Below are 13316 nucleotides of genomic sequence, written 5' to 3' on the forward strand. Positions count from 1 at the left end.
AAAATATTTTGTTATCCTGGAATTTAGGTTAGTAAGGGTGTGAAAAAGGAAGATATTTTTTAGTTCTTAGTTTGATGAAAACCATATCTAAACTTGCTTTATTTATATAACACTTTTTAATTTCACACAAAAGTAAAAAAAAAAAAACCTAAACACTTTTAAGAAACTTTAAAAAAATCTTTTAAGAAAAAAATTTAATTTGTTATTCAACATTAGATACATATGTTAAAATGTTGGAAATAAGATTAAAAATTAAATGACAAACCATCATCAGATATAACATATACAAACAAAACCTAAAACCAGCAGAAGTAAATAATAAAGATTAGAGCAGAAATAAAGGATATAGAAACTGAACCATAGAACAGATCAATGAAACCAGGAGCTGATTTTTTGAAAAAGAATTATGAGAAATTTTCTATATATTGATGCCCTTTTGGGACATTTAGATGGCTCAGAATACTACACTGCTAAGATTTTTTTTTTCCAGTGTAAGTTATGACCAGAGGATAGAGTGTTATAAGAGGAAGTAACAGAAAATGTGACTGCCAAGATTATTCTCTAACTCTGAAGAGATTTGGAAGCCAGGAACTTTTAAGTTTTATTCTCGAAGAAAAAAGAAATCTCAAAGTTTTCAAAGAGGAAGCAACATGATAATGATTTTAGAAGATAGGTATTATGCTAAGCAAAATAAATCAATCTGAGAAAGACAATTATGTGATTGCACGGATATGCGGGATTTAAGAAACAAGGCAGAGAATGGTAGGGAAGAGAGGAAAAAATGAAACAAGATAAAACCAGAGAAGGAGACAAAACCATGAGACTCTTAATCTCAGGAAACAAACAGAGGACTGCTGGAGCTGAGAGGGAGTGGGGGAATGGGATGGTTGGATGATGGACATTGGGGAGGGTATGTGTTGTGGTGAGCATTGGGAGTTGTGTAAGACTGATGAATCACAGACATGTACCCCTGAAACAAATCATACATTATATGTTAATTAAATTAAATTTAAAAATATATATAGGCTTCAGAAGATGTGGACAAGATTTGAAGGGGGAAACACTGGCCAGAGGGTTATCACATTAGCCCAAAGGAGAGATTATGGGGCTCTGAATTATGTATTCTCAGTGGGGGCTTCACAGATGTATGCCATTGAGGATCATTTCCGAGATGATGCTGAGAGGACTTATGTGTTGTTTGACTGAGAGAAGTCCAGTATAGGAGAAGAAAAATTCTTGGTGTAATGAATTAACCAGAACAAGATATATTGGTGATAGAACAGCTATTGTTTGTTTGTTTTTTTTTTAATTAAAAATTTTTGCAAGAGGTATCTGGAAGAAAGAAAACATAAATTTAATTTCAAAATATTAAATTTGACATACCTGAATTTCCTGTTACTCAGGCATGAGCCTCAGAGGGAAGTTTGATATTAGAAGTAAGAATTTGAAGGTGACAGTTATATAGGTAATATCTAACACTAGGCCTGTCACGGAATCCCCAGGAAGAACATTGCAACTGTCTTACCCAAACAGAATATTATATGAAAGGGGACAAAGAAAAAAATAATCTAAGAAAGTTCCCTTTTTTTTTTCTTACTCAGTAGAGCCCAAGTTGCAAATAAAGGTATGGTTTTAAAGATGTTTTGAATTGCTGTAAATGTAAATTTTTATTTATTTTTTTGGAAAGATTTTATTTACTTGAGAGAGAGTGAGAGATCCCATGAGTGGGGGAAGGGGACAAAGGAGAGGGGGAGGCAGAGTCCCTGCTGAGCAGGAAGCCCAAAGTGGGGCTGGATCCCAGGACCCTGAGATCATGACCTGAGCTGGAGCCACCTGCTTAACCAACTGAGCCACCCAGGTGCCCCTAGATTTTAAAAATATTAAAACAACAACAACAAAAAAAAAAACCTCAGGAGAAGCAAAAATATCGTGATTAGGAAAAAATAGTTTTTATCTCCAAAATGCATTAAAATTTAATGTTTAAGATACCAATTTGGTATTGGTTTGTTAAAATTGATTTTTTTTTTGAGGTCAAGAATACTACAATATCATATAAAATCACTAACCAAAAAGTTTATAACTGCCATCCAATTTTAGAGCCTCAAAGGGATGTTGCCCTTAAATTTTCATTTTGGTCCTATTAACAAAGGAACTCAAAATTGAGTGTTAGAAACCTGTAGAAAATTACATTTATTTTTTTAAATCCAATTTTTTTGGTCAATAAGTAAATAGCATGTTGCCCTTAATGTTGAAATTTTTAAATGCTAAGTCTGTACTTTCATTTTTGATAATAAACCTTTAAGGCCATCAGGAAGGATTTTAGAGGAGCTGACTTTGCAATATACTTGGTTACTTCTTGCCAACCATGTATCTATACTTACCAGGTCAGGGACTGTATTTACTTTGTAGTTTTATTTAAGCCAGTAGTTCTCAAAACGACTGTTTACAAAATCATGGGAGTGTGTATAAAATTATTGGGAGTGTGTATAAAATTGACAGACATCTAGGTAACAGCTGTCTCCTGTTTTTAGTTTCTCAAGTCAGAAACACAATCTAGCTTCTCTATTATTTCACTTCTTATCACTAGGTGACTTGTATTTGATTAAGAGATGTTTTCCTGGGGCACTTGGGTGGCTCAGTGGGTTAAGCCTCTGCCTTCAGCTCAGGTCATGATCTCAGGGACCTGGGATCAAGTCCCACATCGGGCTCTCTACTCGGCAGGGAGCCTGCTTCCTCCTCTCTCTCTCTCTGCTTGCCTCTCTGCCTACTGGTGCTCTCTCTCTGTCAAATAAATAAAATCTTTTAAAAAAATTTAAAAAAAAGATGTTTTCCTTATTATCTTAGTGGATTTGGGATCATCTTTGCATAAAATCGTCTTCTGTGTTGACTATCTTAATTATTTGTATGGCCAACAAGGGAGGAGACAATATGGAATGTTCCTAAATGAAAGAAAGAAAAGACTTCCTGAATATTACTCTGTGTGTGTGTGTGTGTGTGTGTGTGTGTGTGTGTGTGTGTATGTGTGTGTTGATGGCATCATCAATCACTTCTCATCATCTCAAGTGATGAGTTCATTTACTTTAAGTGCAGACTTGTTTTATTCTCAGCAGTAAAGCAGTTTAAATGGAAGTTCCTGTTCTCTCAGATCTTTTATGAATTTCCATGGAAACTCTCAGCAATGTACTTAGTTCTAGAACACTTGCTATCAAGTGGAAGAAGAGAAGCTTTTAGAAAGTAGGCATCTTTTCCAGTAGTTTACATGTGAAATAAATTGTACTCCCTCACCCCATCTGTACTAATAAAGCAAAGGAGACATTTAGAGCAGTCACTTAAGTAAAAATGCTTCTGTCATATAGACTGCAGAGAACATGTAAAGATAGGAGACATCTTGTAACAGTTGTCTAGAAAGCTCAGCAAACTTACACCTAAATTATCCCTGTGTTTGCTATTTCGCAGTGAGAAGCTTCTTTGAGGTCTGTGCAAAAGGTGAATCACTAGTTCCCTGACCACCTCAATGATAAGCTAAAAATATAACTCACTGTTGATGCAACATTGCCTTGCAAACTCCAGTTGCTCTAACAGTGTAAGGTAAAAGACAAAAAGAATGAAGGTATCTGGATTATTGAATATAGGAGTAAATTTTATTGGAGTTTTCTAATTATAGATAGAGAAAACTTTATGAAAGCACAAAGTATACTTAATAGATGGCAGAAGCTATAGTCTAAGAAAAAGTGTAATTCTTGGGAGATATAATAAAGGCAATGAAACATTTTCCATGCAAAAATTTTTTTGAACTCTATTGTCAAAAATTTGAGTGGAATCCATCAAATTTCATTTTTATAGAGAAAATGTCTAAGGCTCTTGAGTTAAGGATTCCTTAGGCATCTGCACTTAGGAATTCAATGTATATGGCCCAAGTACCAGATCAGGTTCTGCAAATTCAAGTTCAACCCTGTCCAGTTTCTGAGGTTAGGGTACAAGAGTATATAAACCAGTCTTCTCAAAGACTGTGAAAATGTCTACTCTTTAAAATGATTCTTAATCTTGCCCTCCATCCATAAGTAATCACACAGCCTATTACAAGCCTAAATATTACTAGAGTATTCTGTAGTATATATTATAAGCTAAATATTAAATGCATATTTATATACATCAAGGCTATATTTATTGATAAGGCCAGAGCCTACCTACAGAAGTAACTGTTTTTCTTTAATTTGTTGTATATTTTTAATCAAAGAAATCTGAATCAAAACAACAGTGCATTATCTAGTGCACAGCTGGTGGTCATTAAATTGCCGATGTGATCTTATTTTTATGGAATTTTTTAAAATTTGAACTATGTCTCATAAAAGCCAGGATAGGATTTTGTATGATTGTTGATAAGTAAAATTTATTTCATTGCCTAGCTATACAGTCTTGTAACCTATGAATATTATCTTCTTTTAAAAATAAGCTTGATAGCAACCCAGGGAGCAAGCTGTCAGCCTTGAGAAGTTTGGGAAATAATGATTATTAAAAGTTGCTTACAGACATAAAATGACTCTAGGGAATATTTATTTTTTATATCATTAAAATCTATGCCTCTTCGAAACCAATAACAGTGATCATTCAAAAGAAAAACGTGTATTAACTTAAAGTTTTGCCCCCAAAATACTACAGACCAGATTTTATTGGGACTTTCATATGTTTTCTTTCTCAATATATAGTGGACTGCCAAGAACATTAATAATGCAAATCTGTGTTTGAACACAAATGACTCCCTACAAGGCCTGTTTTGATTATTAATGAAATTAATTATCTGCCTGTTCCATGCAGTTACTGTGGCTTGGAATAACAGTTAATAATGAAAGACTAAGGCAAATTTTAAAAATAGCATGTTTAGTAATACCAATTAATTCTAGCATACAAAGAATCAGTAAGCAAGTATTGTGGAGATAAAGCCTTCTCTCTTTTTATTCATCATTAAGAAACTCCTCTCCTGTGAGTGTTTCTTATTTTCATTTTCCAAACACAGAAAAATAGACTGGGATGTTCAGAAGAGCCACCCATTTTGCCAAACTAGAAATTCACATTTTATCCCGTTGCCTAAATTATTTTCAATCAAGGAATCTGAGAAGTTATGCTCGCAGTGGAATTGTTTGAGGCCAGCCCCTTCCCGAGGTCCTTAAATTTGCTTTGAAGTATTGAATATTCTGCCTTCTTTCAGAGTTTCAGTGGCTACATGTCCTTACAGAAAGAATACTTCATAGCCCAGTGGTTTTATTATAAAAATGCACTTTAGATGGGGTGATTTTATGAATTAGACTAAGGCAAAGAAGGTCCACTAGTCTGCGTAAAGAGGTAGAACGTGGCAGGACAGGGTATCCATATGTCCTTGTCCCATAATCTCAGGAAGACTCTAAGACATTTCCCCTAGAAGCTTTATAGTTCCATGAATGTAGTTTGAAATCTATTTCTTTAGAGAAAATAGAAGTCATTGACATAAAAAAAAACCCATGGTAAATATCATGGATTCACCTATCAATTTTCTGATAAGCCTTCCTAATTTAATAAGTTTAAATTGAATGATTATGTAAGACATGTCTTTGTTCTGCTATGGAGGATTGTATGCGTGTGTGTGTGTATAAATATATAATTCACATATATGTATATATATAGTATATATGTATGTGTATGTGTGTACATATATGTATATGTATGTATATATGTGTATATGTATGTGTGTGTGTGTGTGTGTGTGTATAAATGATAATCTCTGTCTCCAGGAAGGGAGGAGATTGGCACTCCTAGATGGGAGAACATTTCACTGCACTTTTATAAAAGACTTTTGGACACTGCATGAGGTGCTGTCATCATTGATTTGACCATTTTCCACTTACTCTGTCATTGTAACATGCCATTTAAAAGGCTGTTGGTTACAGTTTCTAAGATTGTAATAGTTGCTATATTCCTGTACCATTAATATTGCTTTATTAACAATTCTTGTTCACAGTAGCACTATAATTAATATAATTATTTACCTCAGACCTACTTATTACGGCACATACTTGCAGTAACAAAAGATTCCTGGAAATATCCTCTTCAATATCTTAGATTATTTAGGCTCATACTATCTGAGGTGCCTGGGTGGCTTAGTCAGTTAACCATTTGCCTTCAGTTCAGGTCATGATCCCAGAGTTCAGGCTCCCTGCTCAGTGGGGAGTCTGCTTCTCTCTCTCCCTCTATTCCCCACCTCCCCCTGCACCCTAGCTCGTGCTTGCTCACTCTCTTTCTCAAGTAAATAAATAAAATCTTTGAAAAAAATAAACTCTCTTACTATCTGTAATATTATATTATATCGTAGTACCAGGAAAAAAAACCTACCTTTATTGGCATGTTTCTAGCATAAGTCCCTACTTTGAGGGCTAAATTTGGTGAAAGTCCAATATCTCCATTCTAAAACCCACTGTCTTTGGGTACTTTCAACTAGCAAAGAGTAACTTTCTAATTAAAAAAAAAAAAAAAAAAAAGCCTGGAACTTTCTGACTTCCTAGTCTAAATAGTAGAGTGATACAAAAAAAAAAAAAAAAAAAAAAAAAATTGGATTCTATCTTGGTCTCTTCTTTAGTGAAGTTTCTCCAGGAAAGTGTTGTTCTGAAGTAATTCGCCCTCCCAGGGATTACCAGGGTTTAAATGGCAAGAGAGAATTACAATCAGATATTCCAGTTCATATACCAATTTCAGTCAGTTTGCATTTGTTTTTTGTTTTTAAAGGTAATGCTGGGCAAATTCTTATTTTTAGTCCAGTTTACACAGAGGATTTTTTTCCATTTATTATTAAATTTTTCTTACCTAGAAATGAAAGGTTGAAATGCTCTAAATGTGTCTAAGTGTAATGGTCAGAGTTAAATAAATCAGAGATGAAAAGATAAAAAAAATGAGAACAAAATCATAATTTCATAATTCTGATAGCTGTGATGCTTTTTTATTTTATTTTTATTTTTTATTATTTTTATTTATTTATTTTATTTTTATTTATTCCATGTGTCCTCTTTTTCTAGTACTTGGTGCCTTTAAAAAATGTATTTGGGGCACCTGGGTGGCTCAGTTGGTTGAGCAACTGCCTTCGGCTCAGGTCATGATCCCGGACTTCCAGGATCGAGTCCCGCATTGGGCTCCCAGCTCCTTGGGGAGTCTGCTTCTCCTTCTGACCTTCTCCTCTCTCATGCTCTCTCTCACTCATTCTCTCTCAAATAAATAAAATCTTAAAAAAAATGTATTTGAAAGGTACTCTATTTTTCTAAACATGTACTCTAAATTTAAAAGTTGTGAAATACTTCTGATTATGACAAAAACACTCCTAGGCATTCACTAGGGATCTGTTTATAATTCTTATTTAAAAAAAAAAAAAGAAAATATGAAGAATGCAGTGGGCAAGTAAAGTCATATATACTGTATATATTTTAGACTTTATAAACTCACAGCTGAAGAGCAAGTCAACCTGTTTTACTAGTGAAAATACAATTTATTACAGATTTTAATTTCATTGTCTTTTACGACTTGATATGGTAAGAAGTTTTGATTCACAGTTTGCAGACACCAGTGTAGCTTAAGAAAGGAAAAACAAGTGGAAAGGCTCTGGTTTATTCAGTTTTTTTTTAGGCTGTTATAATGTATGAAATGGGTCTAGTGTGGAGTCAGCATGCAATCAGTTTTGCTACAATCAGTTTTGCTACAATCACGAAATAAAGAGGGAGGGAGGGAAGGGGAGCAAGGGTGGAGGGCAGGCAGGCACAGGCTAAAAAAAAAAAAAGATTTTAAGAAAGTCAGCTTTGCAAAGGTTTTTCTACAAATTGTGATTTCTCTTCATGTGTTTTTTAAGCCCAGCTAGGTTTTTTTCTATTTTTTAACATAAAATTCACCCTCCCAATGATTTCCAAGTGTACAGTACAATATTGTCAACCATATGCATGTTGCTGTGCACAGACTCCCCAGAAGCACCACCTCCCCGCCCACCTTCCGCCATTCCTGCAAGACGGAAACTATACCCATTGAAAGATTCCCTGGCTCCCACTGCACCCTCCCCCGGCCCCTTGCCACCACCCTCCAACTTTCTGTTCTGTGTGTTTGACTGCTTCAGTACAATCGTGCAAAATTTGTCTTTTTTTGTGACAGACTCATTTCGCTTAGCATTATGTCCTCAAGGTTCATCCACGCTGTAGAATGTCACGATTTGGGGCACCTGGGTGGCTCAGTGGGTTAAGCCTTTGCCTTTGGCTCAGGTCATGATCTCGGGGTCCTGGGATCAAGCCCCACATCGGGCTCTCGGCTTAGCAGGGAGCCTACCTCCCCATCTCTCTCTGCCTGTTTGTGATTTCTCTTTCTCTCTGTGTCAAATAAATAAATAAAACTTTTGGGGAAAAGAAAAAAAAGAATGTCAGGATTTCCTTCTTCTGTTACGGCTGAATAATATTCCGCTGTCGTTCTATACCGTATTTTCTTTCTTTGTTCATCTGTCTGTGGACATCTAGGTTGCTCTCTCCACCAGCTCTCTCCATGTGATTTTCAATTCAGTTGGAAAGGGCAAATTGTTCCACCTCCAGTCTGTCTCCCATTGTTACTTTGCTTTCCTTTGTTTGTTTGTTTAGCCAAGTTGTGGAAAATGTGCCTATGTGCTGACTTAATAATGTTGACCATCGATGTTTCTTCCCTGTTGGTGCAGACTTGTAGATAACGCTGAGAGCGCCCTGGTCCAGGTGGACTAGCGCTGTGACGTAAGACGTCACGTAAATGCTGATGTCATTGCAGGACGAATCCGCGGCTGCCGACAAGCAGTGTAAGCCAGAGGCGGCCCAGGCCACGTACTCCTCCTCGGCGGTGTCCGGCTCCCAGGAGGTGCTGTACATCAACGGAAACGGAACCTACAGTTACCATAGCTACCGAGGGCTCGGCGGGGGCCTGCTCAATCTCAATGACGCGTCCAGTAGTGGTGAGTCTTTACTATTTACCGTGCTTTTTCTGTCCATTTGGGGATAGCAGATTCTCTAAATCCGAGAGGAAAATATGAACTTAGTGGGATGAGTAAGTGCCCATCGGCTAAACCCGTGGCCGTTTCATGTGTCACCCTGGTCTCCCCGCAAGGATAGCTCCGTGTTCTGTTGGGGGTGTCCGAAAGGAGGGGCGGGATTATGCAGCTGAATAATGGATGTTTTACACTCAAGAAAGCTCAGCTAGAGAAATAGCTGATTTTTTTCTAACCAGATAGTTAGACATTCTCCCCCACCCCCGGGGGAGAATATAATGCACTATTCCTCAAGAATAATGACCCATTTTCTCAACGTTCAAAGAGGTTTTTAATTTGGAAAATCAGAGGCACCATGAAACTTACTGACTTGATAAAACGCAACTAGTCATTATACCTAAGAACATACGAATGGAAACGACACAAAGAAACAACCGCGGCTCTCCACCCTCCATCTGCCATGAGTGGGGTTCTGAAGCCAGCTTATACTGGCTCACGCTTGGTAAACTTTTAGGAATTTCTTGAGCGTATATTCCAAAGTGATTTCCAAATGGGTCATATAAAAACAATAAAATATGTGGGTGAATTTCATACAACTGGGTTGTAGGAAAGTTTTTCTAAAATCTACTTAAAATCCAGGGGAAAAAATAAGCTCCACTTCACACACATACTTTCGCATGACAAAAAAAAAAAATAAAGTATACACAAAGCAAAAAAGTAAATGATAAACTGGGAAAATTATTAGCCACCTACGCTACAGAAGGTTAATAAGCCAGTGCCTAAAGTTCTTCTAAGAAGAAAGAAATTCCCAAACTATATATTAAAAAGTAAGGCTAGTAAATGAATACATAGCTCTCAAAGAAAACAATGCAAATATCCCTTAAATATGGTTAAAGTTACTTAACCCCACTCCTAATAAGAGAAATACAGATAAGCAAAAATTGAAATATTAACACAATACTCTTTTGACAAGGCTGTAGGGGAAATGAGTCTCATGCATAGCTTGTAGAAATGCAAAAAGTTGGGGTGGAATTTGGCAGTATCTAGAAAAATTAATTAGATATTTATCACTCAGTCCAGCAATCTCTTGAGGAATCTCTTGTTAGGAATTTATCTTAAAGACATATGGACAAACATACAAAAAGACATATATGCACAGGGCTATTTATTGTAGTATTATTTATAAATGCAAGAAAAAGGATTACCAATAAAAATGTTCCCAATAAAAATGTCTTATCAACTGAAGGTTAGTTGATTCGTTTCAAGTGCATCCAAACAAGATAGTAACATGCTGATATAAAAAGTGATTTAAAAAATCTCTTTATGCACTCCAAATGCTGAAAAGTACCTGTAGTATGCTAATATTCATTAAAGAAGGATTTATATAATTAAAGTTTACATAGAGGCAGGAATGGGGGAGAACGTGTGGGGAAAGCAATATAAGCTGGAATTGTAAGTATACTTGGTTTTTATATTTTGTTTTATAAATTTAACTGAACAATTTAAATACATAATTATAAAAGAAACTGACTTTACGGATTCCTGATAGTGACAGAAAAAGGATGCAAATGAACTTTATCTTTTTAATGAGTGATTGGCATAGCCCCCACACAGAGGAAATTTTCCAAGTGATCTCAGAAACCGTAATTTGACTCCACAGCATGTAAGTCTGTCATAAAACCTTAAACTATTTCCAGTAATCATATTATTATTTTGGGACTGTTTGTGCATTGTGGTTTAAAGCAAATTTATAATTATGTTGATGTCAGTGAAAGTTGGAATTTTTAGCAGGAGGCAAAGCAGATCTAGATGTAAAAGCAATGCATTCTAACAAGGACTATAATCTCGTATTTGAATTGGTAGTATCAGTGAGATATTTTCTACTTAAAAATGCCTAGAAATAAAGATGAATTTTAATTTGTATATTTGAAATAGCCTTCGTGGGCTTTGAATATATTGGGGAAGGAATTGCTTTATTAATGTCAAAGGAGTATATACTCTAGAAAATCACTTACCTGTATAATACTGGAAATATGCTCTGAGTGTGTTCAGCGGTGACTCTGGAAAGCTGGGGCTGGCTCTTTGGTCTGCTTTGAAATTAAAGGTGCCCTAACGACAGGATCACTGGCTTTAGTCTGAATTAATTGCCTCCAAATCAAAAGAGGGGAGCCTCAAGTAGAAGGGAGAAAAAAAGAAAGTCTCTTATTTTGAGAAGAAACGAAGTTTCAAGTGTATATTCAGTTTTTCCAAAGCTAATGAGCCTTCTCAGTTGTTTTCAAGTGTTATTTGTATTTAGACAGCAAATCAGCAGGAATGAGAAAGTTCAATGCCAGAAAGGGACAACATAAAAGCTGAGCATTCCTTTAGCCAATAAAGCTGTAAACTAACAATTCTTTTAAAATATTTGACAAGGGGAATAAGAAATGATAAGTAGTTCAGAAGTCAACTACCAAATCAAAACATTTGGGGAAAAGTGTATTGACTGTAGATTTTATTGACAGAAACTGTTTTTTAGACTTAAATAGTCATTTGTTTATTTATTAAGGTAACTTATTTAACATCAAGTAATAGTAATACTGATCACTTTACTGAGTCCTTTTGGTGCTTCATGTAATTTCCATTTATTCCTTACACAGTCTTCTGAGATCTGTTTGCAATTTTGTGGAAAAATTTTATAAAATTGAACTTGCCCCAACTACAAAAAAAAAAAAAAAAAAAAAAAAAAAAAAACCAACTTAGCCACTACTTTCTTTTTTTCCTAACATGATTGAAACCCATTTTGTGAGGCTCAGTGAGTAACTTTCCCAAGGTCCCTCCTTAATAGAGGGAGGAGCCAGGATCTGAGCACAGGCCTTCTGACACACTGTGAACCACTGAGCTAACAAACTGTGCAAGGGAGCAAATGCTGAACTATGCAAGAGCCCCTGGTAAGAACTAATCAATTTCTCTCCAGAGACACTCCTATTCTGGACATTTTATTTAATGGGTGAATCATATAATATATGGTTTTTATGTTGGATATTTTTCATTTAGCAAGCTCTTTTATTTTATTTTTTTAAGATTTTATTTATTTATTTGACAGACAGAGATCACAAGTAGGCAGAGAGGCAGGCAGAGAGAGGAGGAAGCAGGTTCCCCGCTGAGCAGAGAGCCCGATGCGGGGCTCGATCCCAGGGCCCTGGGATCATTACCTGAGCCGAAGGCAGAGGCTTTAACCAACTGAGCCACCCAGGTGCCCCTAGCAAGCTCTTTTAAAGGTTCATCTATATTACAGTATGAATCAATACTTCATTCTTTTTTATTGTCAAATAATGTTCCATTCTGTGGCTATGCCATGTTTTGTTTAGCCATTCAATTGATGGGAACTTGGATTTTTCTCACTTTGGGGTTACTATGAATAATGCTATAAACATTTATGTACAAGTTTATGTTACATATGTTATGATTCTTTTGGGTATATACCTAGAAGTGGAATTGCTGGTTCATTGGTTCATTCATATGGTAACTCCATGATTAACATTTTGAGGAAATAGACTGAATATGAGATATCTTTTCATTTGTTATCAGTCTTTAAACATTTTTCTTAACTATGACTTGTAATATTTATAATATAAGCTTTGTATTTCTTTTATGGCTATTTCCTTTTGTGATGCTATTGTAGATAGAATGTTTTCCTTAAAATAGTATTCTATATTTTTCTATGTTTGGAGGAGTTGTAAAGTAGTGCTATTAATTCTTTAAATGTTTGGTAGAATTCAGGAGTGGTGATATCTGTATCTGGGTTTTTCTGAGGGGTTTTTGATCACTAACCCAGTCTCTTGTTATAGGTCTACTTATATTGTCAGTTTCTTCTTGAGTCAGTTTAGGTAGTTGTGTATATCCAGAAATGTGTCCATTTCAACTTAGTCATCTAATTTATTGACACAGTTCTTAGGATTCCTTTATAATCCTTTCTGTTTTCATAAGGTTGGTAGTGATGCTCCCTTTGTAATTTCTTTTTTTTTTTTATTTTAATTCCAGTTGACTTAACATATAGTGGCATGTTACTTTCAGATGTATAATAGAGTGATTCAGTAATTTTATGTATTACTCAGTGCTCATATTCAGAAAATCATATTCTTAATCCCCTTCATCTATTTCACTGATCCCTCCATCCACCTCCCCTTTAGTAACCATCAGTTTGTTCTCTATTTTTGTTTTGTTTTGTTTTTGTTTATTTATTTCTTTTTGTTATGTTACCATTCAGTACATCATTAGTTTTTGATGTGGTGTTCCATGATTTATTGTTTAAGTATAACACCCAGTGCTCCCTGCA

General features: G+C 35.5%; 1 protein-coding gene across 15 annotated transcripts in view; it reads left to right on the forward strand.

Annotated features, from left to right (window-relative positions):
* Nucleotides 1-13316, forward strand: part of NOL4 (nucleolar protein 4) — a 413344-nt gene that overhangs the window by 346934 nt on the left and 53094 nt on the right. For all 15 annotated transcript variants that reach the window (XR_007122029.1, XM_047698453.1, XM_047698439.1 and 12 more), the window contains one exon: nucleotides 8788-8968. Coding sequence is in view for 14 of the 15 variants with exons in the window: in XM_047698453.1 (XP_047554409.1) it covers nucleotides 8788-8968 (181 nt within the window). In the remaining variant the exon portion in view is untranslated. The remainder of the gene's footprint in view (nucleotides 1-8787; nucleotides 8969-13316) is intronic.

Source organism: Lutra lutra, chromosome 12 (genome assembly GCF_902655055.1).
Source record: "Lutra lutra chromosome 12, mLutLut1.2, whole genome shotgun sequence".
Classification (NCBI taxonomy): domain Eukaryota; kingdom Metazoa; phylum Chordata; class Mammalia; order Carnivora; family Mustelidae; genus Lutra; species Lutra lutra.